Below are 23856 nucleotides of genomic sequence, written 5' to 3'. Positions count from 1 at the left end.
AAAGAACTTGTTTATGGTAGTTAGTCAGTGGTAACACCAACATATTCTTATTCCCATTATACAGCTGAGGAAATTTAGACTGCCAAGTACCTTATCATAAGTCATAAAGCATTAATAAGTAAATATAGGCCTTGGGTAAAGGATCTATACAAATATAACTCTAAATTTTAATGGCCCTAAACCATAAAGGAATAGAAAGGCATTTGGAACTCCAAATAAATTCTGTCTATTGCAGGTTATTTGCATTCCTACCACTTTCAATCTTTAGGAAAACAGAAGCCTACTTGCATGAACAGAAACCCAAAAAATTTTTTTACAAGAACAAATGTATTTCCCTAGAAGTACTAAATCCAGATATGCAATCTTCCCAATGGTGAAGACAAGTCTGCAAATACTTTAATATAACAGGAAGAGCAAAAATTTTTTAAATGCTGATATATGGCAGGCAAATTAAAAGGAAGACTAAGTGAGGAGACCTAGGTTTTAATCCAGACCCTGCCAATACCTCGGTGACCCTGTGTAAGTCTCTTCACATTTGCAGGCTGATTTCCTCATTTGATGTGGTTAGTTTGGAATTTAGATCAATCTTAATTAGCATGGAAGGTCCCTGAGGAAAAAGGTTTTTAGTCTGGTTCAGGACTCTACTGCCAGCACCTTAGGTCAGTGACTCTCACACTGCACACAATTAATGTGGGTCCACTACACGGACCATCTCTAAATCTCCTCTATTCATTTATTTACAATATATATACACTGAACACCTTATTCTTCAGGCACTATGATACTGACACACCATGACATGCGTTCAGAATACAAATACAAAAATTAAGCCCCAATTTCTGCCATCAGAGGCCACAAAAACAACTAATTTCTCTTAAACCATGACAAATGTTAAAATAAAAGTCTACAATATGCTCTGGAAGGAACTTCCAACCCAACAGGCTAAGGTATAAAACATTTCCAACAGAACACCTAATTTAAAGTCCTATTCAAATCAGTTTTGCAACAATATCTAGACTACTATTAAAGTCTAAAAGGCTACTCATTGTAAAACTGAAGAAAAATACTCTCTAAAACGCAAAGTAATGTTCCCAAATAAACCTGTAAGACTAGTAACCTTCTCTTAAGGTCAGAATCAGGAATGAACCTTTCATCACGAAAACTGAACGACCCTGGCAATGCACTTTGATCACTCATTACTGAAGTGTACACGCGGGGTTTAAAGGATTTGAGATACATCCCTGAAATAAGACTTTATTCCTACCAGAGTAAGAATTTTTGTGACCATTCAGAATCTAAAAAACATGACTTTTTCTTTTTCCCTGAAAACTTAAGTAACAATACCCGTTTTCCTTATACAATTTCATCTGGTGCTCTAGACAATACTAGAGTCCTCATAACTTATTCTGCGCTTTTTCATTCTCAAAGACTGACAGTGGCACAATTCAGAATGGGATCTGAACATCTGACATGACATTTTTCCCACCCAGAAACATTAAAAAAAAAAAAAGTATCAAATACACGCAAAGCTCAGTACCTCGTTTTCCTTAGAAACCACTGACTAAAGATTTTTCTCTCCAAGACACTTAATTACAAATTCCAGAGGCAGGGAAAAACCAAGGCAAGAAAGGTCACTGCCATCCTTAGGGCGATGGCGTGAGCAGACAAACAGAAAGAAGAGGAATGGAAGAGTGCACCGAGTCTGGCTGCCTGGGTTCAAGCCACTTCCTGGAGCCACGATTCCACCAAACCGAGCCGGTTCTACTTCCCCAACCTCTACGAGGCTCAGTTTCCTCACCTGTAAGATGGGCAAGTCACTTAACTGAAGATGGCTCTTGCACTGGGGCCTGCAAAATGATAACAGCAACTACTCCAAAGGATGAGTGTTAGGATCACAAGAGACAAGTCTAAGGAAAGGGTCCTCTGGCCCCTGGAAGCACCTAACAAACGGCTGCTGCTATTGTTACTACTCACAAATACGGGGTAAGAAACCAAAGGATACGAGAAAGGAAGGCCGCACGAAGTTAATGAAAAGCAAGCAACGTGGGGAAGAAGGAACAGGGCAGACGTGGGGACCCCAAAGGGCGGCGGAGGGCGTGGAGAAGACCGAGCCGGGGAGTTGGCTGAGGCGTGGAAGGCTTCCGGGAGGAAAACTGGGCCCCCGCCGGCGTCGCGCCGGGAGCAAGGCTGAGGCGGCCCGCGCCTGAGGCGGGGCCCCAAAGCGGGAACGCCGGGTCCGGCCCAAGGGCCGCAGGCCGCGAAGGGCGCCGGGGCCCCGCGAAAACCGCAGGAAGCGCCCCGAGAACGTGCAGGAGGCCGCGACCCAGTCCCGGCCCGGCTCCCTCATTCAAGCCGCCTTCCCTTCCCCCTTCTCCAATCCCATGCGGTCCTGACCCCCAGCCGCCGCGCGTCTTCGGCCCACCCTCCACCCCGGCCCTCCGCGCGGCGGGCCGAGCCCCTGGGACGCCGGAGCGCCAAGATGTAAGGTAGAGCAGCGCCCTTACCTGAGCTCCCCCGGGTTGAATCGCTCACCGTCCCCCCCGTCCCCGCCACGCTCCGCCATTACAGAGGGCCGCGTTCTTCCACCCGCCGCCTCAGCGTTCCCTATTGGCCGGGCGGATCGTCAATCTCGCGCGAGCGAGGCGGAGATAGCAGAGATCTGTGAAATGACTGGTCAGACTTTCTATCAATCCTCGAGCTGAGGATGGTATCTGCCTTATTATTGGTGAAAGGGCCCGCCGACTTTGAAAGCGGTATGGAGACAGCCAGTTGATTGGTCGCTCGGAGGCTTTATGGTAAACGAGACTTCAGCAATGGGGAACTGCCGGCGCCCTCTCGCGGTAAGTGAAACTGGGTCCTCCCACGTACTCCTCGGCCTGCGGTAGCCACGTGTCTGCCGGCTTCCAGAAAAGTCAGTTGTGGAGCCATATTGGCCTCATACTGGACATATTGGCTCGGGTGGAGACCATGTCCATTGCGTGAGCCAATCAAAAATCGACCTGGGTCGCCGGTAAACCAATCACAGAGTTGCTGTGGAAATGAGCCATTTCCCAGCTTTTCAGAATCAGGAGTCTTAAGGCACCACTGGATTATACCCGTGTTATTAAATAATATATTACTAACTACAAGAATACCTCAAATTGTATTAAATAATTAGTCGCAGGCTAAGAAGTGTTGTAAGTTGCTGTATTAAGTAAGTTGCAGGAGGCAAGCCTCAGGCAATTTACAGTTTAAACCATCTGTCCTTCAATTTCAAAATACACTTGTCTGAAATTAGCATACCCTGATACCCAGAAGGAATTCTGAATATTTATTTGTCTTTTTATTAAAAAAAACAAAACAAAACAAAACTTTAGGCACTGGAGTTTCAAAGTCATGATGAAGATGAATTCTACCATTAAGGAACTCAAAATATTAAACTAATAATAGATATATTTTACTCAGACCTAAGCATATATACCAAGCACTGTCCTAATTACTTTCCATGTATTATCTGTTTTAGGCCTCATAAAAAGGCCTTATAAGAGGTGAGTACTATGAATAGCCACAGTTTATAGATGAGACTGAGGCAGAGAGAAGTTAAGTAACTTGGCCAAGTTTACACAGCTAATAAATGGCAGAGCCTGGCCTTAAACCTGAGACAGTATATCAGCAAATCTCCATTGCTAAACACCGTGATCCAAGAAAAACTGAAAACATACATGTACACAAAAACTTGTACAAAAATATTCATAGCAGCATTATTCATAATAGCTAAAATGTCCAAGCAATTGGTGAATCGATTTAAAAATATGGTATATTTATACAAAGGGATATTATTCAGCCATAAAAAATAATTAAGTACTGATACATGCTACAACATGGATGAACCTTGAAAACGTTATGCTAGGTGAAAGAAGCCAGACACCAAAGGCTACATATCATATTGAGGCAAGAGATAGGTGGGCCCCCCTGCAGGGTAAACAACTGAAGTTTCTGTCCACAGGGAACGAACTCCAGTTGCTTACCCTGGGCAGGGTGGGTGGCCAACTATGTCCTGCCTCAATCTTGGCTGATAGAGTTGTGCCCTCGTGGTAGTTTACAATCACTTATGTGGGGTATTTCTTCCGGGTTTTCTTTGGCCAATCATTTTGACTTGCCTGGTTCAGAGTCCGTAATTGGTATATCTCAGGATCTTCCCATGTGTGTGCGTGCATCTCTCAGTCAAGATGGATTCCAGCAAAGAGGCCTATGGGTATACTTGATATCATTCCCCTTTTGACCTCCAAGGAGCTTTCTAGTCGAGAAGGTCTCCTTGACTTCAAAAATGAGAAATATGTGGTCTCTTATGTTTTATCTGGGCAGGGCCCAGCCTCCTCTCTCAATTGTCCTGCTGTTGATATTTTGGAGTTTCTGTTCACAGGGAACGAACTCCAATTGCTAACCCTGGGGGGGCCCACCTACCTCCTGCCTCAATATGATTCCATTTAATGAAGTAGCCAGAATAGGCAAGTCCATAGAGATGGAAAGTAGATTTCCAGGATGGGGGTGGGGAGTGACTGCTAATGGGTATGGGATTTCTTTTTGGATGATAAAAATATTCTAAAATTAGATAGTGGTGATGATTGCACAATTTGGTGACTATACTAAAACCTGTTGAATGGTACACTTTAAAGAGTGAATTTTATTGTATGTGAATTACAGTATTTCAATAAGTACCATGCTATACTGAATGCCAGTTAAATATTCAAAATCAACGAAGTATGATAAAATGTGATAAAGGCTGAACACAGTTCTGACCATGATCGTTTGGAAAAAGGAAAGTATGGTTAAAATTTCACTAAATACGTAACATTTGAACAAACTGGAGCTTGAATGAGAGTGATGGTTAGATCCCTTTTTCAACACCAGCATGTATCTCCAAGTCCTGGCAAACTATTCCAAAAATAATACTTATATAGATGGCTCAAGACAGACTAATCCCCACTGCTGGAAAACAAAACGAAACAAAGAAAACCCACCTCAAAATGGATACCTTACAGAAAGATAGTCACTGGCATATTATAAAAGATGACAACAAACTGTCAGTTTGAATGGATAGAAGAATGCCTTGTGGGGCAGACATATATACATATGTAGACGTATCACACGTATTAGATATAGAGATAGAGACAGATATAATTCGATAAATATAATTAGATAGATATAGATAGATATAAAATCATTTCATTGCTTCACTACTATAGTTTATTCACATAAACATGTCCTTGAAGTTCAGGTATTTTGCACTCAATAGTTATTAAAAACATAATGCAAATATGAGCTGTGTCTTCAGTGAACCATTTGATTAAATCTATGTAAAAAAAGAATTAAAGAAATTCAGTGAATCTTTTAAGAAACCAAATAGACTTCCTGTAGTCAAAGCTTGATGACTCTTAAGATACTACAGATGGGCATAGCTGTACAGAACAGAAAAACAAATACCATCTTTGCCCAGTTGGCAGCAACTGAATTATAGATCCTAACATTTAGTATGTCAGAGTGAACTGAAGAGGCAGTGTTGGCTCAAAACTGATTAATATCATCAGGGCTCTAAGTCTTTGTTATGAAGTCACTCTTCAGAAGTGACTCTTGAGAAGTGTTTCCAATGCTGAGTCAGTTTTTTTTTTTCTTAATAACTACCATTTTTGAACACTTATCTTAAGCCCATGGTAGGTACTTTGCATACACTATTTTTAATCCCCTGCAGGGCAGGCATACTGTCCCCATTTTACATATGGGGACACTGAGCCTCAGGGGTAAGACTCACCCAAGGTTGTATTGATAGAATCTGCTTCTGAGTTCATGCACATGATTGTTGGCATATGTCACTTCCTCGTGGGTTGTTAGACTGAGGACATACCACATGGGTCTCTTCATGGGGCTGATGACAACATGGCAGTTTGCTTCTCCCAGCATGAGCAATCTAAGAAAGAGAGGAAGAGAGAGAGACAGAGGGAGAATACCCAAGATGGAAGCCACAGACATTTTGTAACCTAATATTAGAGTGAAATTCCATCACTTCTGCCCATACTCTATTCATTAAAGCAAGTCAATACATCCAGCCCACACTTAAGGGGAGTGGATTGCACAAGAGCTGAATACCAGGAGGTGGGATCACTGGGGGCCATCTCACCTACCACACTTCCTTTCAGGTCTCAACTTACGCAATTACTTCCTCCAGGAAGCATTCTTCAGAGAGAAAATCTGACCGCTAGCCACCCCCATCTAGGTAATTTCCCCTATCATATTCTCCTATAGCACACAAGATGCCTTTGTAACATTCCAAGCACTTGTTACTACCTATTGTAACATTGAGCATTATGGGTATAATGTGTTTTACATATTTTACCTTATTTCTTTTCCTGTCAACTCACTTTATTGTTTTTAATTCTGAAGTATTTTAAAGTAAATTATAAATATCATGACATTCCATCCTTCAATACATCAGTATTTATCTCTTTTTAAAAATCCCATAGTTTTCTACAGATCAAAAATAACATTTTCACTTCTAACATAATTAGCAGTAATACCAAATCCATATTCAAATTTCCCCAACTGTCGCTAAAATGTCCTTTTCAACTGGTTTGTTCTGATCCAATCAGGATCCAATTCAGAACCATACAATGCATCTGGTTGCTATGTCACTTAAGACCCTTTTAACCTAGAACAGTCCGTTTTTTCATGACACTGACTTGCTGAAGATCCCAGACCAGTTCCACCTTTTGGATCTGTCTGATTGATTCCTCTAACCCTTGTATTTTTTATAAGTTAGAAGTTAGATCTGAAGACTTGATCAGATATAAATTGAACATTTTTATCAAGAGGACTTCATAAGTAGTACTGTGTATTTCAGTTACATCATACCAGGAGACACATGAATATCTAAATTTCCCACCCTTAATCACTGACATTGGGTTAAGGTTATGACAGCTCAATCCTTACATTGTAATCAGAATGTTATCTGCACTATTAATGATTACTTTTGGACAACAGTCATAAACCAAGACCATCTCCAGCAAAATTGAACAAATGGTCACCCTACCTATCCACCATGACCTAATGGTTTAATGATTTTATCTTTTCCTGAATCAATACTTTCCTTAGGGCAAGCAAAATAATGATTTTCTAATTACATGTTACTTTCTACATTTACTAGCTAACAATTCTTCTGTAAATTAGAGATTTCCTTCAACAACAGGGGCTATTGCCCCCAAATACAGTTTCTATGCTAAAAGTGGATAAATGCTTAGTCCTTCCCCTTCATTTATTAACTTTCAAAATAAAATGATGGTTTGATAGTCATCTCAACTGGGAACAGATTCCTTTTTTCTGACTTCTTTAAGTATTATTACGGACACACGGGTTTTCTGTTATTCAATCCATTTCAATTAGCTACAATCAATAATTTTTGATGCTAGAATTTTCATACATTATCCATTTTCTTTTCACAACAATCATCTAAGTAAGGTAACATCACTGTCTCTTTTACATATCAAGAAACTGAGACAAAGAGAAGTTAGGTAACTAAGAAATTTACTAAGGTGGCTCAGATTATAACTTCAATGTGCAGTTGAATACAGACTCCAAGAGAGTAGGAATGCATTCATGTTTTTTAATCAGGTTCTCCTGAATATAGCTCAGTGCCATTTAATAAATAAGTCAATGAGTAAATTAGTTAATGATTATCATTTCTAGTTGACACCAAAAAAAAATTCTAATACCTACTAAAGACTTTCGGATAAAATAATATCTGGGATTAGCTTCAAAATAAACAAGAATGGGGAGCAGCAAGGTCAGGGAGAGAATGTGAGGGGAGGGCAGCAGGTTATAGATGAAAAAAGGTTGACTATACCTTTATAACTGTTGAAGCTGGGTGATGGGGAGATGAGGGTTTATGATACTATCCTCTCTACTTTTTTAATATTGAAATCATCCATTCATAGAGAAAATATTCTAAGCCCTTGAAACATTCAACTATAGGAAGCTGCCTAAAAGTACTTAAACTGATACACAGCAAAATGTGTCTGCTTACATTGTTAGTTTTTAGTTGGACAGTCGATGAGAAAGTAAAGGAGATGATATGAGGTACCCCAACACACGTAAAGAGTAAAAACATCTTCATAAGGGAGATTAAGGTAACAAAAATCTCATGTTTGACTTCTTAAAAATTGAGATATAATTAACTCGTTTGACCTTTTGTTGGAAAGTCAACAATGCTGTATGCTTTTTTTTTTAATGCCAAAACTTGTAGAAAATCTGATGACTACAAAAGGAAAGGGAAAAGAAACTTGTGAATCTATCTTCTAGAAGAAAAGATATCTTCAAGAGAAGGACTTATCCAAGTTGACCAAATTGAGAAGCCAGATAAAAAGACACCAGGTCACAAAACACACTGGGGTACAAATAGATATCCATTTACAACCTTGTTTGCAAATAAACATGAAAAGAATGAGGAAAACAGGAAATTACCATTAGAACACCACAGTAATCATTGCTGCAGGCAAGATCTACTGATGGGTGCTAAAATGAGTGGGTGAAACTTTAAGGAGAAACAGGATATTGCATTACTCAAAGTATCTCCACCCCAAATTTATAAATCACTGTGGTGGTTTTAACATATGTCCACAAGTTCTTTGGTAGTCCTCCCTTCAGAAGGTGGAGTTAAGTCCCCTCTCCTTGAGTGTAAGTTAGACTTAGTGACCACCAGATACAGCTTACATTTGCAGTGGAGGAACCCAACAGACATCATCTTAACCAAGTGATGGAGATTAACATCTTCAGTGACAGCATGCACCCCTAATATGACATGATGAGAAGGGCTCTTCACCTCTGTGCTATTCTTCCGCAAAATCTGTAACCTCCATCTAAACTTGAGGAAACATTAAACAAACTCAAATTGAAGAACATTTTACAAAACACCTGATCACTATTCTTCAAAAGTGTCTAAGTCATGAAAGACAGGTAAAGACAGAAAAACTGTTTAAGGCAACAAAGGAAACATGACAACTAACTGCAATGTGGGATCTTGGCTTGCATCCCGGAACCAAAAAAGGACACTAGCGGGAAAAGCCATGGAAGTCTTAATACAGTGTGTAGTTTAGTTAGTATTGTACCTCTTAGGTTTGTTTGTTTGTTTGTTTTATTTTTGTCTGCGTTGGGTCTTCATTGCTGCGTGTGGGCTTTCTCTAGTTGCTGCGAGCAGGGGCTACTCTTCATTGCGGTGCACAGGCTTCTCATTGCGGTGGCTTCTCGTTGCAGAGCACAGGCTCTAGGTGCACGGGCTTCAGTAGTTGTGGCATGCGGGCTCAGTAGTTGTGGCACGTGGGCTCAGTAGTTGTGGCTCGTGGGCTTAGCTGCTCCACAGCTTGTGGGATCTTTGCAGACCAGGGCTCAAACCTGTGTCCCCTGCATTGGCAGGCAGATTCTTAACCACTGTGCCACAAGGGAAGTCCCCTGTACCTCTTAGTTTTGATAAATGTACCATGGTTATGTTGACACTAAGGGAAGCTGGGTGCAGAGGATTTCAGTATTAACTTTGCAACTCTTCTGTAAATCCAAAATTATTTCAAAATAAAAAGTTTTTAAAATATGTTTTCAGCTTCCAGATAGCTAACTCTCAATGATGCCAAGTGCAGAGGGTGGAAACCACAGCCATATTGTGATGTATGCCTTATTATCCATCTATAAAATGAGAGAGTTGGACAAGATGCTCATCCAATGATCAGGGCAAGCAGTACACAGAAATGTCCCTAGTAAAGGCTCAGTTACCTGAGTGCCAAAAGAGCACCCAAGGTACCCTTGACCTTGGGAAATACGTGTGGTTAAGGACTGTACTCCTAGCTTTACTGTTCTCCAAATATATTTTCTTGGCAAAATAAGACTAGAACCAGGGACTTCCCTGATGGCACAGTGGTTAAGAATCCACCTGCCAATGCAGGGGACACAGGTTCAATCCCTCATCCAGGAAGATCCCACATGCTGTGAAGCAACTAAGCCCGTGCACCACAACTACTGAGCCTGCACTCTACAGCCCGCAAGCCACAACTACTGAGCCCATGTGCCACAACTACTGAAGCCTGCGCACCTAGAGTCCGTGTTCCACAACAAGAGAAGCCACCACAATGAGAAGCCCGCACTCCACAACGAAGAGTAGCCCGTGCTCACCACAACTAGAGAAAGCCCACATGCAGCAACGAAGACCCAACACAGCCAATAATAAATAAATAAATATATTTATTAAAAAAAAGACTAGAACCAAAGATCCAATTTGATAAACCAGAATGCCAATTTATTTACAGAGAATTACACCTGTCAGATGAGCCAGACATTCCTATCCTCTCTGTGGGCAGAATTACAGAGCAAGCAAAATTATCAGAAAGCAGTTCAATGTGATTGGAAGCAGAACAAGGGCAGTAAGTTATTTGATTTGAATCTTTAGTGGGATTGGGTCATGATAGTCTGAAAATTCACTATTCCAAATAGAGATATACTTTCCACTTAGAGCATCTTTGCCTACTCTTGCATTGGGAAACTCTCTGTCCCACCCAAGAACCTCTTCCTTGCATATATAGCTAAGCCTACTTCTCTAGCTAAGAGGAGATTTAAAAAGAGGTGTGTTCTTTTCTGTTCCGCTCTATAGGAAGCAAACAGAAAGGAAGTCATTTTTATTATTAACATCACTGGCTGATTCAGTCAACAAACAATAAATAATTAGTGAGCTCATGAATTTGCAGTCCTTTAAGATAATTTCATGGACCTCCTGGGATCTGCAAGCCACAGGGTAGAGTACAGTACTCTGGGATGACCATCTATGTTTCGTTTCCACAATTTTTTCCCAATAGAATACCATATAATTATTTAGGCTTCCACTTATTAAATGATAATCACATTCCCTAGGATTACCCTCATTTGGATTTGTCCTAGAATAATCAACCACTCATTTGCAATCCCTTGGTTTATTAACGTAAGTGTCTATACCTAAGTCCATTGTATTATATATGCATTTTACTAGTTTAACTCCAAGAAACTCTGGATTTGTTCCAAAATACTCAATGACACATTTATAATCTCTTGGTTCATTAATATAAACTGTTAATCAAATGCATTGTTTAAAGTAACTGCTATTTATCTTACTAAATTGGTGAGGCATTTCTCTTTCCTTCTTTTAGCAACAACAATTATGTCTTTCGGGGTTCATTCCAGCTCTAAAATCATACTATTAAAATTTTTCTGTTTTTCTTTTTTTTTTTGCGGTACGCGGGCCTCTCACTGCTGTGGCCTCTCCTGTTGCGGAGCACAGGCTCCGGACGCGCAGGCTCAGCGGCCATGGCTCACGGGCCCAGCCGCTCTGCGGCATGTGGGATCTTCCCGGACCGGGGCACGAACCCGTGTCCCCTGCATCGGCAGGCAGACTCTCAACCACTGCACCACCAGGGAAGTCCCAATTTTTCTGTTTTTCAAAATTAAAACAACATCATCTCAGGAATCATCACATAATGGTTATTTTTTTAATTAGGAAGTTACGGATTTTTTTTTTTTTTTTTTTTTTTTGCGGTATGCGGGCCTCTCACTGTTGTGGCCTCTCCCGTTGCGGAGCACAGGCTCCAGACGGGCAGGTTCAGCGGCCACGGCTCACGGGCCTAGCCGCTCCACGGCATATGGGATCTTTCCAGACCGGGGCACGAACCCATGTCCCCTGCATCAGCAGGCGGACTCTCAACCACTGCGCCACCAGGGAAGCCCCGGATTTTTTTTATTTTAAGAGACGTTATGATTGAAAGTGGTGAAAGGACAGCTCTAAAAGATAACATTATTTTTAAAAGACTTTAATTAGCTAGCTAAAACAACAAATACTTTCCCTACACATAGTAAAATGAATGGGTTTACTGTCCAAGGAAGAGGTGTGTCCCTAAAGCAATCCTGGGACCCAAGGGAAAGGGTTCAAGTTGGCTAAAGAGCATTCTTAGTCTTTGTTTTTTTTCATAAAAGTAATATTTAAGACTCTATTATAATGCAATTGTTTTAAATACTGTCATACACAATTTCCCCAAATTGCCAACTTGAGAAGTTACAAAAGGAGTTAATTGGAAAGCTAAAAAGAATCTTTGAGATCATCTAGTCCAACATTCTTTGCACAAATTTGATGAGGAAGCAGAGACCCTGAGAGTTTGATTATTAACTTTCTCACAGTCACATATCCAGTTAGTGGCAAAAACAGGACTAGAACCCAAGTCTTGACAACATTGTGCTTCCTCAGTTCAATTTGAAAGCTCTGTCTCTTAAAATTTACAAAACTCAACATCTGTAGTGTATCATTAAGCACCACACCAGTCTCAGGACAAAGTAAAGTAATAATTTGTTATTGCTGTAGCAATAACTCCATCTTAGAAGTTACATGAACTCCTCTCCATTACAAAAACATATCAGACCAAGTGTTCTAATTTCGAATTCAGAAGATAATTCATTTGTCGATCTGGCAAATCCATTCATTTGTCCATTTGGCAAACATTTGATGAACACTTACTGTGTGCCAGGAACTATCACAGTTGCTAAAGAAACAAGACTCGCTGTCCATGGAGTACACAGCCTAGAAGAGGAAGTAGATAAACCAAATCATAGCCATGGCAAATGACTAGTGTTGACTAAGCGATTACCACATGCAAGCATTTTATATGGAACTTCCCAGTTAAGTCCTCATGACAGTCATATGCGGCAACAATTTATCCCCACTTCACGGATGAGGTAGCTGAGAATTAGAAAGGTTCATCGAGTTGCCCAAACTCATACAGTTTAAGTGGTGTAGTCAGGTAATTCCACACTATTGCATTTGCCCTGAATCTTTATGCCATACTGCTGGGAATTCAGGCAGAAACACAGAAGCAGGGGCTCTGATTGGAGGGAAAGTCCACTGTGAAGATGGAAACTGAGGAAGCAAACAAGGACCAGGAAAGGATGCATTAAGGGATAGCATTTTGGAAGCAATTTTAGGAACCAAAGCACTGATGTACAGGGGAGTGGCAGGAGATGAACTAGAAAGGTGGGTGAGGTTATATTTATTCCATAGGTAATAAGTTTTGTGGGGTTTTTTTGCGGTACGCGGGCCTCTCATTGTTGTGGCCTCTCCCGTTGCGGAGCACAGGCTCCGGACGCACAGGCTCAGCGGCCATGGCCCACGGGTCCAGCCGCTCTGCGGCATGTGGGATCCTCCTGGACCGGGGCACGAACCCGCGTCCCCTGCCTCAGCAGGCGGACCCTCAACCACTGCGCCACCAGGGAAGCCCGGTAATAAGTTTTTATTCAGGGGTTTCAAGTACGGAAGTGACAGGATCAGATTTGCTGACTACAGTCAGTATGATGAGTTAGAAAAGAGTTAAGTTTGCAGTCAGGGAGACAGTAGAAATTGTTGTGATTGACCATAATGAGACTTTGAGCTAAGACAATGACAGCAAGACTGGAGAAGAGGGGACAGGTTCAGGAGCTTTTTTTTTTTTTTTTTTCTGATTAGAAGTTATTTGATTTGAGTTGGTCAAAGACCAGAGATATGAAATGTTGCAAATACATCATCAAAGATAAGCTCTAAACAAACGGTTAAGTGTAACTGTGAATTTGTAATCTTTTATAGATTCGTCCTTATTACATGTAAGTGTGTATATATATATGTATATAACTTTTCAGAAATATATTTTGTAAAACAGGATGGAATCACCTGTAATTAAACAAGGAGGTTGCAGGTGTAATATCAAAAGAGAAGACTTTAGAAACTTTTAGCTATTTGTCCACTTTTCTGCAAGTAGCCCTTGCTTGAAATATTGGCATATTCCATTTGGAACATACTTCTATTCTCTTTCTTCCACTCAGGTGGAAACAAAGTGAGGGATTTTTTTGTTTTGTTTTTTCCTTTTTCTTTTTTTTTTTGCTGCACCCGTGCGTCTTGAGGGATCTCAGTTCCCGGACCAGGGATTGAACCCTGGCCACCGCAGTGAAAGTGCCAAATCCTAACCACTAGACCACCAGGGAACTCCCGAGGGTTCTTAAATCTCAATGAGATTATGATGATTGTTGAAACGCAAAATGGTCAGTTATACAAGCCTCAGCCCCCGAAGATCCGCGTTGCTGAAGCTAATGGCTAAGTGAAGACAATTTAAGAGAAGGGAAGGCAGCAAAGTGACACATGTTGAAGGGAAATGACTAGCTTTCATACCTAATCTATTACTTCACCCCTTATGTCAAAGGCCATGCCGACAGTCTCCCTTCGCCGGCGCTGTTTTCCGCCAGCCCTCTTTCATGCCTGACCTCGCGAGATGCACATGTGCTCTACCTCCTCCTCCTCCAGGGGCACCTCACCTGACAGATTGCTGCACATGTGCTCTACCTCCCGCCTCCAGGGGCACCTCACCTGACAGATTGCTGGTTCCCCGCACTGCCCCAGAGCAGGAGCTATTTAAAAGGTAGGATCAACAAAACTAGGTGAGTGATTGGATTTGAGTGTGGGACAGGTGGGGAATTTTAGGCCACATTAAGATTTCTGACTGGGGCAGCCTGGGTTACATAGGGATAACTTCTCCAACCTTAAAGATCAAGTATATAGTTATAGTCACAGACATAAATTCTAAATAGACTTGCTGGGTTTGGACTCTCTGTATCATATTCAAATTTCCTTGTTTACCAGATACTGTAGGACTTTTAGAACGAAACAGAAACAGAGGAATGTGGAAATTAAATGGTTTACCCACAGCCCAGTTACTTGCATCAGAACATCAAAACTTCATGAGATTTGAATTAGGAAGTTTCCAGAACTAACATGAAAGGTCACAGTTCCCTTTATACAGAAGAACTTTTTAGGCCAAAGTAATCATACTAAAAAGTAAATAATAAAGCAAATCACTTTTAGTGGAATTCACTATTAGTGAAATGACACATTCATTCCTAGCCTTTCTAACTTATACATTTCTACACTTGTAAATGGAAACAGTATAACGAGACCCAGCTCCTGCCCTCAAGGAGCTTATGGTCTAGTTTAGGAAGACTAAGAAGCAAAAACTGCAGCACAGATGATAAAATTTCCAACAGGATTAGCTCAGATGCTGGGAATCCCAGAAGAGGGTAAGGAGACCCAGACCTGCGGGCAGTGGCCCCTCCCCCCTGAGGTCAGGCCGCCTACCCTGTAGGAAGCATGTGATTGTATTAGGTACAGACAATGTGGTGAGCATTTCAGGTAGCAGCAAAGCATGGGATGGAAGAAGGACATTTTGACTCACCCCACCATTTTGTTCCAGGGGATGTTTCAATGCTGCAATACCAAGAAGTAAGCAAGCAATATCGAAGGACTGCTGCAGCTTCTCTGTCACAGGTTGCCTGGGTTTGAATCCTGGATCTGCCTTTTACCTGCTGCATAATTTGGGACAATTTATTTCCACTCCTTGTGCCAAAGTTTCCCCATCTTAAAATAGGAATAATAACTGTATCTCCGCAGAGTTTCTGTGGGGGTTAAATGAATGTGAGCCCGTTTAAAGTGTTTAGAACAGGGCTCATAGTAAGTGCTCAATAAAAATTAGCTATTACCATTTCTATAAATATAATATTTTTTCTTATTATTTGACCTCCTCTTGCTGTCTTTATCTCTCATGTCTGAATCTTTCTCTCTGTTTTACCTGGCTCTCTCTGTTGCATATACTGCTCTCAATTTTCTCATAGGTTAGCTAAGTAATAAATACAAAGTATTAGTCTGATGTCCAATTCATAATGGATATTTCTGGTAAAAATAACCAATACAAATTGAAACTGAAAATAGCTATCATTGCATGTAGTAAAATGTGATATTGACTAAAAATTGACTGAAGATCAAATCTTAAAGTGCAAATATGCAAAATTTGAGCCAGCAAAGTTGAGCCTCGTAGAAATGACAGTCATTGAAGAAACTTCACACAACTATATAACAATTGATAAAATTTGATGCAGACAGAACTGCTGGATGACTCAAATCTTCACTCTGAAATTTAAATGAAGAACTAATTCTGTCAGAAATAACCCTGGTAGAGCAGTGGTTAAAAATCCGCCTGCCAACGCACGGGACACAGGTTCAATCCCTTGTCCAGGAAGATCCCACGTGCCGCGGAGCAACTAAACCCGTGCGCCACAACCCGTGCGCCTGCGTGCCACAACTACTGAGCCTGCACTCTAGAGCCTGTGAGCCATAACTACTGAAGCCCGCGCGCCTAGAGCCCGTGCTCCGCGACAAGAGAAGCCACCGCAGTGAGAAGCCCGCGCACTGCAACGAAGAGTAGTAGTAGTAGTGGGGGAAGAGTAGCCCCCACTTGCAGCAACTAGAGAAAACCCGTGTGCAGCAACGAAGACCCGATGCAGCCAAAAATAAATAAATAATTTTTTTAAAAAAGAAACTTTAGTAAATAAAAAAATAGCAAAAAATGAAAAAATACTGTCTAATACAGAAAACTGATCCAGAAAAGTATTGGTGTTTTGGGGGAGGATTATTTATTGGGGTTTATGATTTATTGGACTTTGATCCTGAAAATGCTTTCTCAATGAACATGTAACAGTGTTGGTATAATTTTGATTCAATGTCAAAAATGCCATTAGGGTCCAAAATTTAGGGTCAGGATGGGGGTATGGATCAAGGGGTGTACGTGTGTGTGTTTGTGTGCACAAGTGTATAGAAGTTAGGGAAAAACAAAAGGCAGCATGGCCTCAGAAATGGAGTGGCATGTAGATTATCCCCCATGCTATTAGTAATCTCCTGTTAACCTAACCGATGGGCCAGAGACAGAGTAGTACACAGGCTTCGGGATCAGGCAGACTTGGGTTAAAAAAGGGTTCCATCACTCACTAGCTGTCACCCTGCAAAAGTCACCACCTCCCCGAGCCTCAGCTTCATCTGAAAGCAAGAATGGCAATAGTACACACCTCGTAAGGTTATCATGAGGACCCCTTGAGACAATGCCCCTGGCAGGTACCTGGCTTTCAGTCTGCCCTTGGAAGAGATGTTAGCCACCATTACTTGTTATTGTTCTACTTTTTCAGTGTGTCTGTGCTCCCGGAAGTTACTCATACAGCTGGCAGCCAGCTAGATGAATAACTTCTTCTGAATAGGGTCTTCATATCATATTTCTTTACCCACCCTCCCCAGCCCAGTTTCCAGGACCCCAACACAATGCCATGCTTATAATATGATCCCAGTGATTTTTAGCTGTATGTTGAGTGCATATTAAAGAAAGAGAGAAATGAAAGGGGAGAAAGAAAGGGAGTTGGGGGTCAGGGCTGTTAGACATATGCGGTGCATCAAAGGACCACCAGACAGCTGGTGAGCAGGGGAACAGTCCTAGGTGCTAGGTACTAATTAGCTGACAGGTGGGTCAAGGGTTGGAAAAGGCGGGAAACAGTATGTTGTTTACTTCCCAGAATGAGAGGCTGCCCCGAGGCCAGGTTCCCTAACATCGCCACTCCTCCTGGCTCAATTGGTACAAGTGAAGACTATGCTCCTCTCCACCTTGAAGAAGCCCTGGGCTGAGTGAAGAGGAGCTTTGCAGACAGATTTGATACCTAAACTTACAAGAAAGGCTCTGGGCCACTTTGGCCTCAGCTAGCACTCCACTTCCTCTGGTCACATCTTCCCTGACACTAAAATACAGCTTAGAAAGACAGCTTAGTGCCCTTACAGTCACTGTAGCTTCCTCAAGCTGCAGCCCCCTCTCTCTTTGATGAGCCTGCAGGGCTGTAATTCTCATCCCCTGACATTTATGGGAGGCTGCGTATTAGCAAAAGGCTTTATAGCCATTTTTATGAGGGCTGCCTCCCTGAGACCTGTCAGGTATAGTCACCCAGGCCAAGCAGAAGGAGAGAGCAAGGGCTGGCGAGTAATGGTCCTCGCCCCCCGGCCCGCAAAGAGCCCAGGTCGGAGCCTTGCAGGTGCCACATTTCTTCAATCGCTGATCGGCTTGCCCTCGTTGCCTTGGCAGCTGTCAGTCATCCTCTGCCACGTCTGACTCATCAGTGGGTCCTGAAGGTGCAGCTCCCAAAGGCATCTTCTGTCCATCCATTTCTGCCCATGTCCACGGCACCACTCTGGTCCAGCCTACCTCCAACACAGCCCCTGCCTGGCTCTGCCTCCTAGGCTTATCCCCTGCCCTACCTTCCATGATCGACACAGGAGACAGAGTGATCCTCTAGATGTTTACTTATTTCTTTCATGTACGCACCTGTAAACTTTCTGATACTTCTGGGAAAATCTTTATGGAAATCGTAGAGCAAAAATGTCCTACTGAAAGAATAATCTCTTTTAAATTTTATTTATTTATATTTTTGGCCGTGCTGGGTCTTTGATGCTGTATGCGGGCTCAGTAGTTGCAGGGGCTTAGTCGCAGCATGTGGGATCTTAGTTCCCCGACCAGGGATCGAACCTGGGCCCCCTGCACTGGGAGTGCAGAATCTTAACTGCTGGACCACCAGGGAAGTCCCAGAATAATCGTTTAAAAACAAAAATAGCGACCTTTCAACAGCTTCCTCTATTGGGTCAGATTTATTCAGAAGAAAATCTAAGTTCCTTCGCAGACTGCAGGGTCCCTGCATGACCCGGCCCCTACCCGCCCCTCTGGCCTTCCCTCCACACTGGTCCCTGCTCCCACGCCAGGTTCAGGGACCCACTTCTCAATCTGCCCACAGAGCCCTGGGCTCTGCTCTCAGCTCAGCTGAGTTTGTCTCAACCTCCCAGTCTCAGCTCACGTGTCACCTCCCAGCCCCCGAGTCTTAAATTGCCTGTTAAGTGCTTTCAGAGCCATCTGAACAAACTTTAAATGTTTCTTATTTGTTGACTTACACATAGTCTGTCTCATTTGCTAGGATGTACATCCCAGGAGAACAGGGACATGTATTTTTTACCGTTGCACTAATGCTTAGCACGGCACCTGCACAGGGTATAGGCAAAGTATACTTATACACAGTAAATGTGTGTTTGAAAATCAAATGAAGGAATGAAGCAATCCACTGACACCGTTCTCCATCTCGAACCCCCTGCTAGTCTTCATCATAATCAGTAGAGGGCAGCAAAGACCCTAAGTTATCTAATTTCTGGGGTTTCCTCCAGAAACTTTTGAAAACTTATTCCCCTTTGCCAAATAGCAGCGTCGTGTTTATCAGGAATTTCAGGGCAATGTCTTGCCTTAAAATTTCTTTCTTCTCCTTATTCCTGAAGCCTTCTCCTCTCTGAGTCATTTACAGGTTTTTTGTTTTGTTTGTTTGTTTAAGATTCCAGGGACAATGCTCCTTAGGAGATGATAGCAGATGTTGTATTGACTAAGCCAAAAAGAAACCCAATGGCCTGGAGCCTGTACCTCCCTGCCAGACAAGTTAGTGTGGAAAAAAAGATGCCTCTGTCATCACCGACAGCTGTTCGGGACATAAGGATTTACGGCTCTCCCTTATGGTGTTTGGGGAGGAGCAGGTACCAGCCAGGCAGCTGTTGTTTATGTTTTGAGCATTTGTAAGAGCAAGTTGTGTGTGTGTTTCTAGTTCTGTCTTCTGCTTGGATCTGTTTCTGCTTATTCCATCTTCCCTTTTCTTTTTAACAATCCCCCACCCAGGGCAGGAACCTCGGCATCTTCTGCCTTTGTGGGCTCCTTCACCAAGAATGCACCCTGAATCCAGGTAATCAGCAGTAGAATCAGCATCCACAGAATCCCAGGATGGTGTTTTCATTTGTTCTCTGCTCTACAAATATTTACTGAGCCCTGTGACTTACCAAGCCTGGGTGTGTGCTCTCTGGGTACAGATGCTCCGTTTGATTGAAAGAACAGTTACCAGAATCAAAGGGGAGGCAGAGTTTCTCAACCTTAGTGCTATTGACACTTTGGATGAGATAATTCTTTGTTGTGAGAACATTCTAGGATTTTAGCAACATCCCTGGCCTCTCCCCATTAGATACAGGTAGTACTCATCCCCTAAGTTGTGATGACCAAAAATGTTTTCAGACATTGCAAAATGTCCCCGAGGGGCAAATTCCCACTCCCCAATCTTTTTTGTTTTTTTTAATTGTATTTATTTATTTAATTTTGGCTGCGTTGGGTCTTCATTGCTGCACGCGGGCTTTTCTCTAGTTGCAGTGAGCGGGGGCTACTCTTTGTTGAGGTGTGCGGGCTTCTCATTGTGGTGGCTTCTCTTGTTGCGGAGCACGGGCCCTAGGCTTGCAGGCTTCAGTAGTTGTGGCGCACGGGCTCAGTAGTTGTGGCTTGCAGGCTCAGTAGTTGTGGCACGCAGGCTTCAGTAGTTGTGGCGAGCAGGCTCAGTAGTTGTGGCGCACAGGCTTAGTTGCTCTGCAGCATGTGGGATCTTCCCGGACCAAGGCTTGAACCCATGTCCCTTGCATTGGCAGGCGGATTCTTAACCACTGCACCACCAGGGAAGTCCTACCCCTCAATCTTGAAAGCCATTCTTTTAAGGATCATGGTGGAAATCTTTTGGGGTGTCTTTCCAGCCTGAGTCAATGACCCCTTTTTCTCCTAGTTCTGCTCTTCACTATCCCATGCTTGTGTGTTGTGACCTGAAGCCTATGGACTGGGCAGATTGGACATCTGACCCAACTTAGGTCTCTCAGCTTCTTTCCTTTGGGAATTTGAAACTAGGACCCAGGGACTGAGTACCAGCTGGGTTCTTCAGGGGGACAAAACTTAAACGCAAATTTAGAAGATGTGGGCGGATGTATGATAATGTGGGGAACATGAAGCAGAGATATACTACTGCAGAGATAAGAATGAAATAAACTACGGGGATGGGGAATAAATTAGGAGGTAGGGATTAACATATACACACTACTATATATAAAATAGATAACCAACAAGGACCTACTGTATACAGGGAACTATACTCAATATTTTGTAATAACCTATAATGGAAAAGAACCTGGAAAAGAATAGTAATAAAATAGTAACTAAATCATTGTGCTGTACACCTGAAACTAACACAACATTGTAAATCAACTATACTTCAAAAAAAAATGCAATAAACTACGGAGAAACACAGAGGAAGAGGCAGACAGAAGTCACCTCATTCTGGCCCTTTCTGGTTCCAGTACTTCCTAAGGACAGGGTAAACTTCCTGCCTTGGGTAGGAAAGACACTGATAACTAATTCCTCTTTTGTGCTAGGGCAGTTTTTGTTTGCTTTTTTCTGAGTCCTAACTGGTACATTCTCTCTAGCCTGGAAGTGAAATCATAACCAGAAAACATCAGGGATCTAGGCAGTTTAGGGAACTGTTTCTAACCCTCAGGGCAGCTCCACCCACCTCTGAAGATGCGCGCCATTCTCCTTTCTCTACCAAATGGCTTCCTCACCCTCTCTATAGAATTTTTCTTGTCATAACCTTAGCTTGTACATGGCCTGGTGTGTCATGGCCTCAGCTCAACTTCTGGTTTGCTGTCCATTCACTAACAGCAAACCCAGGCTGGGTTTCTTGGCTCAGATTTCTGAGCAAGAGAGTCTGATTGGCTCATGTGGCAAAACACTATTGGCTGCCCATCCCACAATCATCCCTCCCAATCAGTTTTGTTCAGGTGAACAACCCAAGGTGATGAACCAGAATTGGTTTGTTAAGGGCAATGAGATGTAAAAGGAATCTTCTTGGGAGGCTTACGGAAAGAATTTTATCTTTGATACAAGAAGCCAAAGCCCAAGGAGGAGCTAGTCCATCCCCTTCCTGCCTACTTTGGATATGTCATGTGAGGACATGATATATGAAGCCATGGCAGCCATTTTGCAACCATGAAGTAAAGCCAAGAGACTTAGAGAGGAACTGGCAGAATCGGGCTACAAAGCCTTGAGCTGACAAATTAACCAACCCTGGAGCCATGTACCTTTAAACTTCTTGTTACATGAGATAATTAGGTATCCTTACAGTTTAAGCTACTTTGACTCCAGTATCCTGTTACATGAAGCCAAAAGGATCCTGACCGATACAGTATAGCTCATCTTTTCAGGCCAGGTCACTCAGGTTCCAGGTCACTAGCAGGCTATCCTGTCACACACCTACCTCCAATCCATGTGTTTATTCCCCTGCCCCAAACTTTTATTATGAAAATTTTTACACCTACAGAAAAGTTGAGGAAATAATACAGTGAACACTGAAATACCCCTCACCTAGATTGTTAACATATGCAGCTAAATGCTGTATATGTTCATTGTATAATATTTCCATATATATGAGGTTATTTTTTTCACTGAACCATTTGAAAGTAAGTTAGAGAGTTTATGAAGCTTCACCCCAAAGTACTTCAGCATTTATCTCCTAAGAAACAAGAACATTTTCCTATATAACCAAACAGTCATTATAGTAGATTTAATACTGATTATTCTCTAATGTAAAAATCTTACTAAATTCTTCAATTTTCTCAGTAATGTCCTTTAGAGCATTTTTTTTTTTTTTTTGGTTTGTTTGGTCCAGTCTCCTTTATTCTAAAACAGCTCTTCTGCTTTTTTTTTTGGTCTTTCCTGTCACTTTCAGGCCAGTTGTTTTTATCTGGTTGTTTCTTCAGAATTAGATTTCGTTAAAGATTTCTAGCAAAAACTCTACAGAGGTGATGTTGGGTCCTTCTTAGCACATCACAAGAGGCACAGGGAGCCACTGTGTCCTATTATTGGTCGTGCTAAGTTTAATCAGTTGATTAAGATGCTATCTGCTAGAATGCTCCATTATAAAGAGTTTGAAAAGATGTCTTTACAATTAATAAGTAATCTGTGGGATAGTACTTTGAGAATATCTTGTTCTCCAACAACTTTCACCCAAAGTTTTAGCAGCCATTAGTAAACCTTGCCTGAATCAACTATGTGATTACAAAGATCACATTTTTTTGAATTTTATCATTTCCTCTCTACATTTATTAGGTGGCATTCTACTGCTTAAGGAAAAGAGCTTTCTCTTCCCTCACACTCACTTTTTAATTTTCTTGAGTATTATTATGAACTCAGATCTTTCATTACCACTCATTTTCTTTTCGATTTTCAATTTGTCCCAAATTTGGCCCCTTCAAGGTGGGAGCCCCTTCCAGCTGGTCTCTGTCCTTCCGACATAACCCCATCATTGTTTGAGCACTTCTTTGCTCTCTAGCAGAAGAAAGCCCAAGCTCATTTTGTACTTTCCTTTGATTCAGACCTAGAATCAGCCATTTCCCCAAGATAACTTGATTACGTTTAGTGAGAAGTAGTTCATAGAAAGCAAAAACTGGGTGGTAAGAGTGCTCATTGCTATCGGGATGTCATTGTGTCTAGGTCCTTTCAGTGGACAGAGCCAGGAAGTATGTTTGATTTTAAATCATAAATTTATCTTGATCCCCCAACTCCAGTCCAACACCACAGGATTCTTCCTCTTTTCCTCCCAGTGCATATTTTTTATCTCTTTTCTCCCACAGTGAAAACCTGGTTTTCAATCCAACATCAATATATTTACTCATTTGCTCCTCCTTACAATACATCCAATAGTATCAGAATTACTGTATCAGTACCACTACCAAGAACAAATCTACTAATAAAGTTCCAGATTGTTTGCAGTGCTTTTTTTTTAATCCCTAGAATATAGCCCACTAAAGGTAAAAAGATCTGTTAAAAAAACTTTTAACCTCGAAATAGGTTCATTTGTTTCTCTTTATATTCAGTGTTAGAGTTTTCCTTTCCTTGTTGACTTAATTTTTTTCTTTGTGATAGTGGGCTTCTTAATTTTTTTCCAGTTTTATTGAGATATAACTGCTATATAAGATTTGTAAGTTTAAGGTATACAACGTAATGATTTGGCACATGTATATATTAATACAATTACCAAAGTTTAGTTAACATCCATGAC

The 23856-nt window shown here is 41.8% G+C and overlaps 1 protein-coding gene and 1 long non-coding RNA gene across 16 annotated transcripts in view; one reads left to right on the top strand and one right to left on the bottom strand.

The window, feature by feature from the left end:
• Window positions 1–2628, bottom strand: part of TCERG1 (transcription elongation regulator 1) — a 60240-nt gene extending 57612 nt beyond the window's left edge. For 13 of the 15 annotated variants that reach the window (XR_004525908.2, XM_033853362.2, XM_019924649.3 and 10 more), the window contains exon 1: window positions 2505–2627. Coding sequence is in view for 14 of the 15 variants with exons in the window: in XM_033853362.2 (XP_033709253.1) it covers window positions 2505–2563 (59 nt within the window). In the remaining variant the exon portion in view is untranslated. Of the gene's footprint in view, window positions 1–2504 lie in introns of all 15 variants that reach the window. The other 2 variants (XM_033853366.2, XM_033853367.2) reach the window with 1 other exon arrangement.
• A 74-nt stretch (window positions 2629–2702) lies between these two features.
• LOC141278336 (uncharacterized) lies at window positions 2703–16413 on the top strand. The gene is made up of 3 exons (XR_012330901.1): window positions 2703–2840; window positions 14253–14468; window positions 15297–16413. It is a non-coding gene; the product is annotated as an uncharacterized lncRNA (long non-coding RNA).
• Window positions 16414–23856: the final 7443 nt, after the last annotated feature.

Source organism: Tursiops truncatus, chromosome 3 (genome assembly GCF_011762595.2).
Source record: "Tursiops truncatus isolate mTurTru1 chromosome 3, mTurTru1.mat.Y, whole genome shotgun sequence".
Taxonomy (NCBI): domain Eukaryota; kingdom Metazoa; phylum Chordata; class Mammalia; order Artiodactyla; family Delphinidae; genus Tursiops; species Tursiops truncatus.
This window is presented reverse-complemented; position numbering and strand designations above follow the sequence as displayed.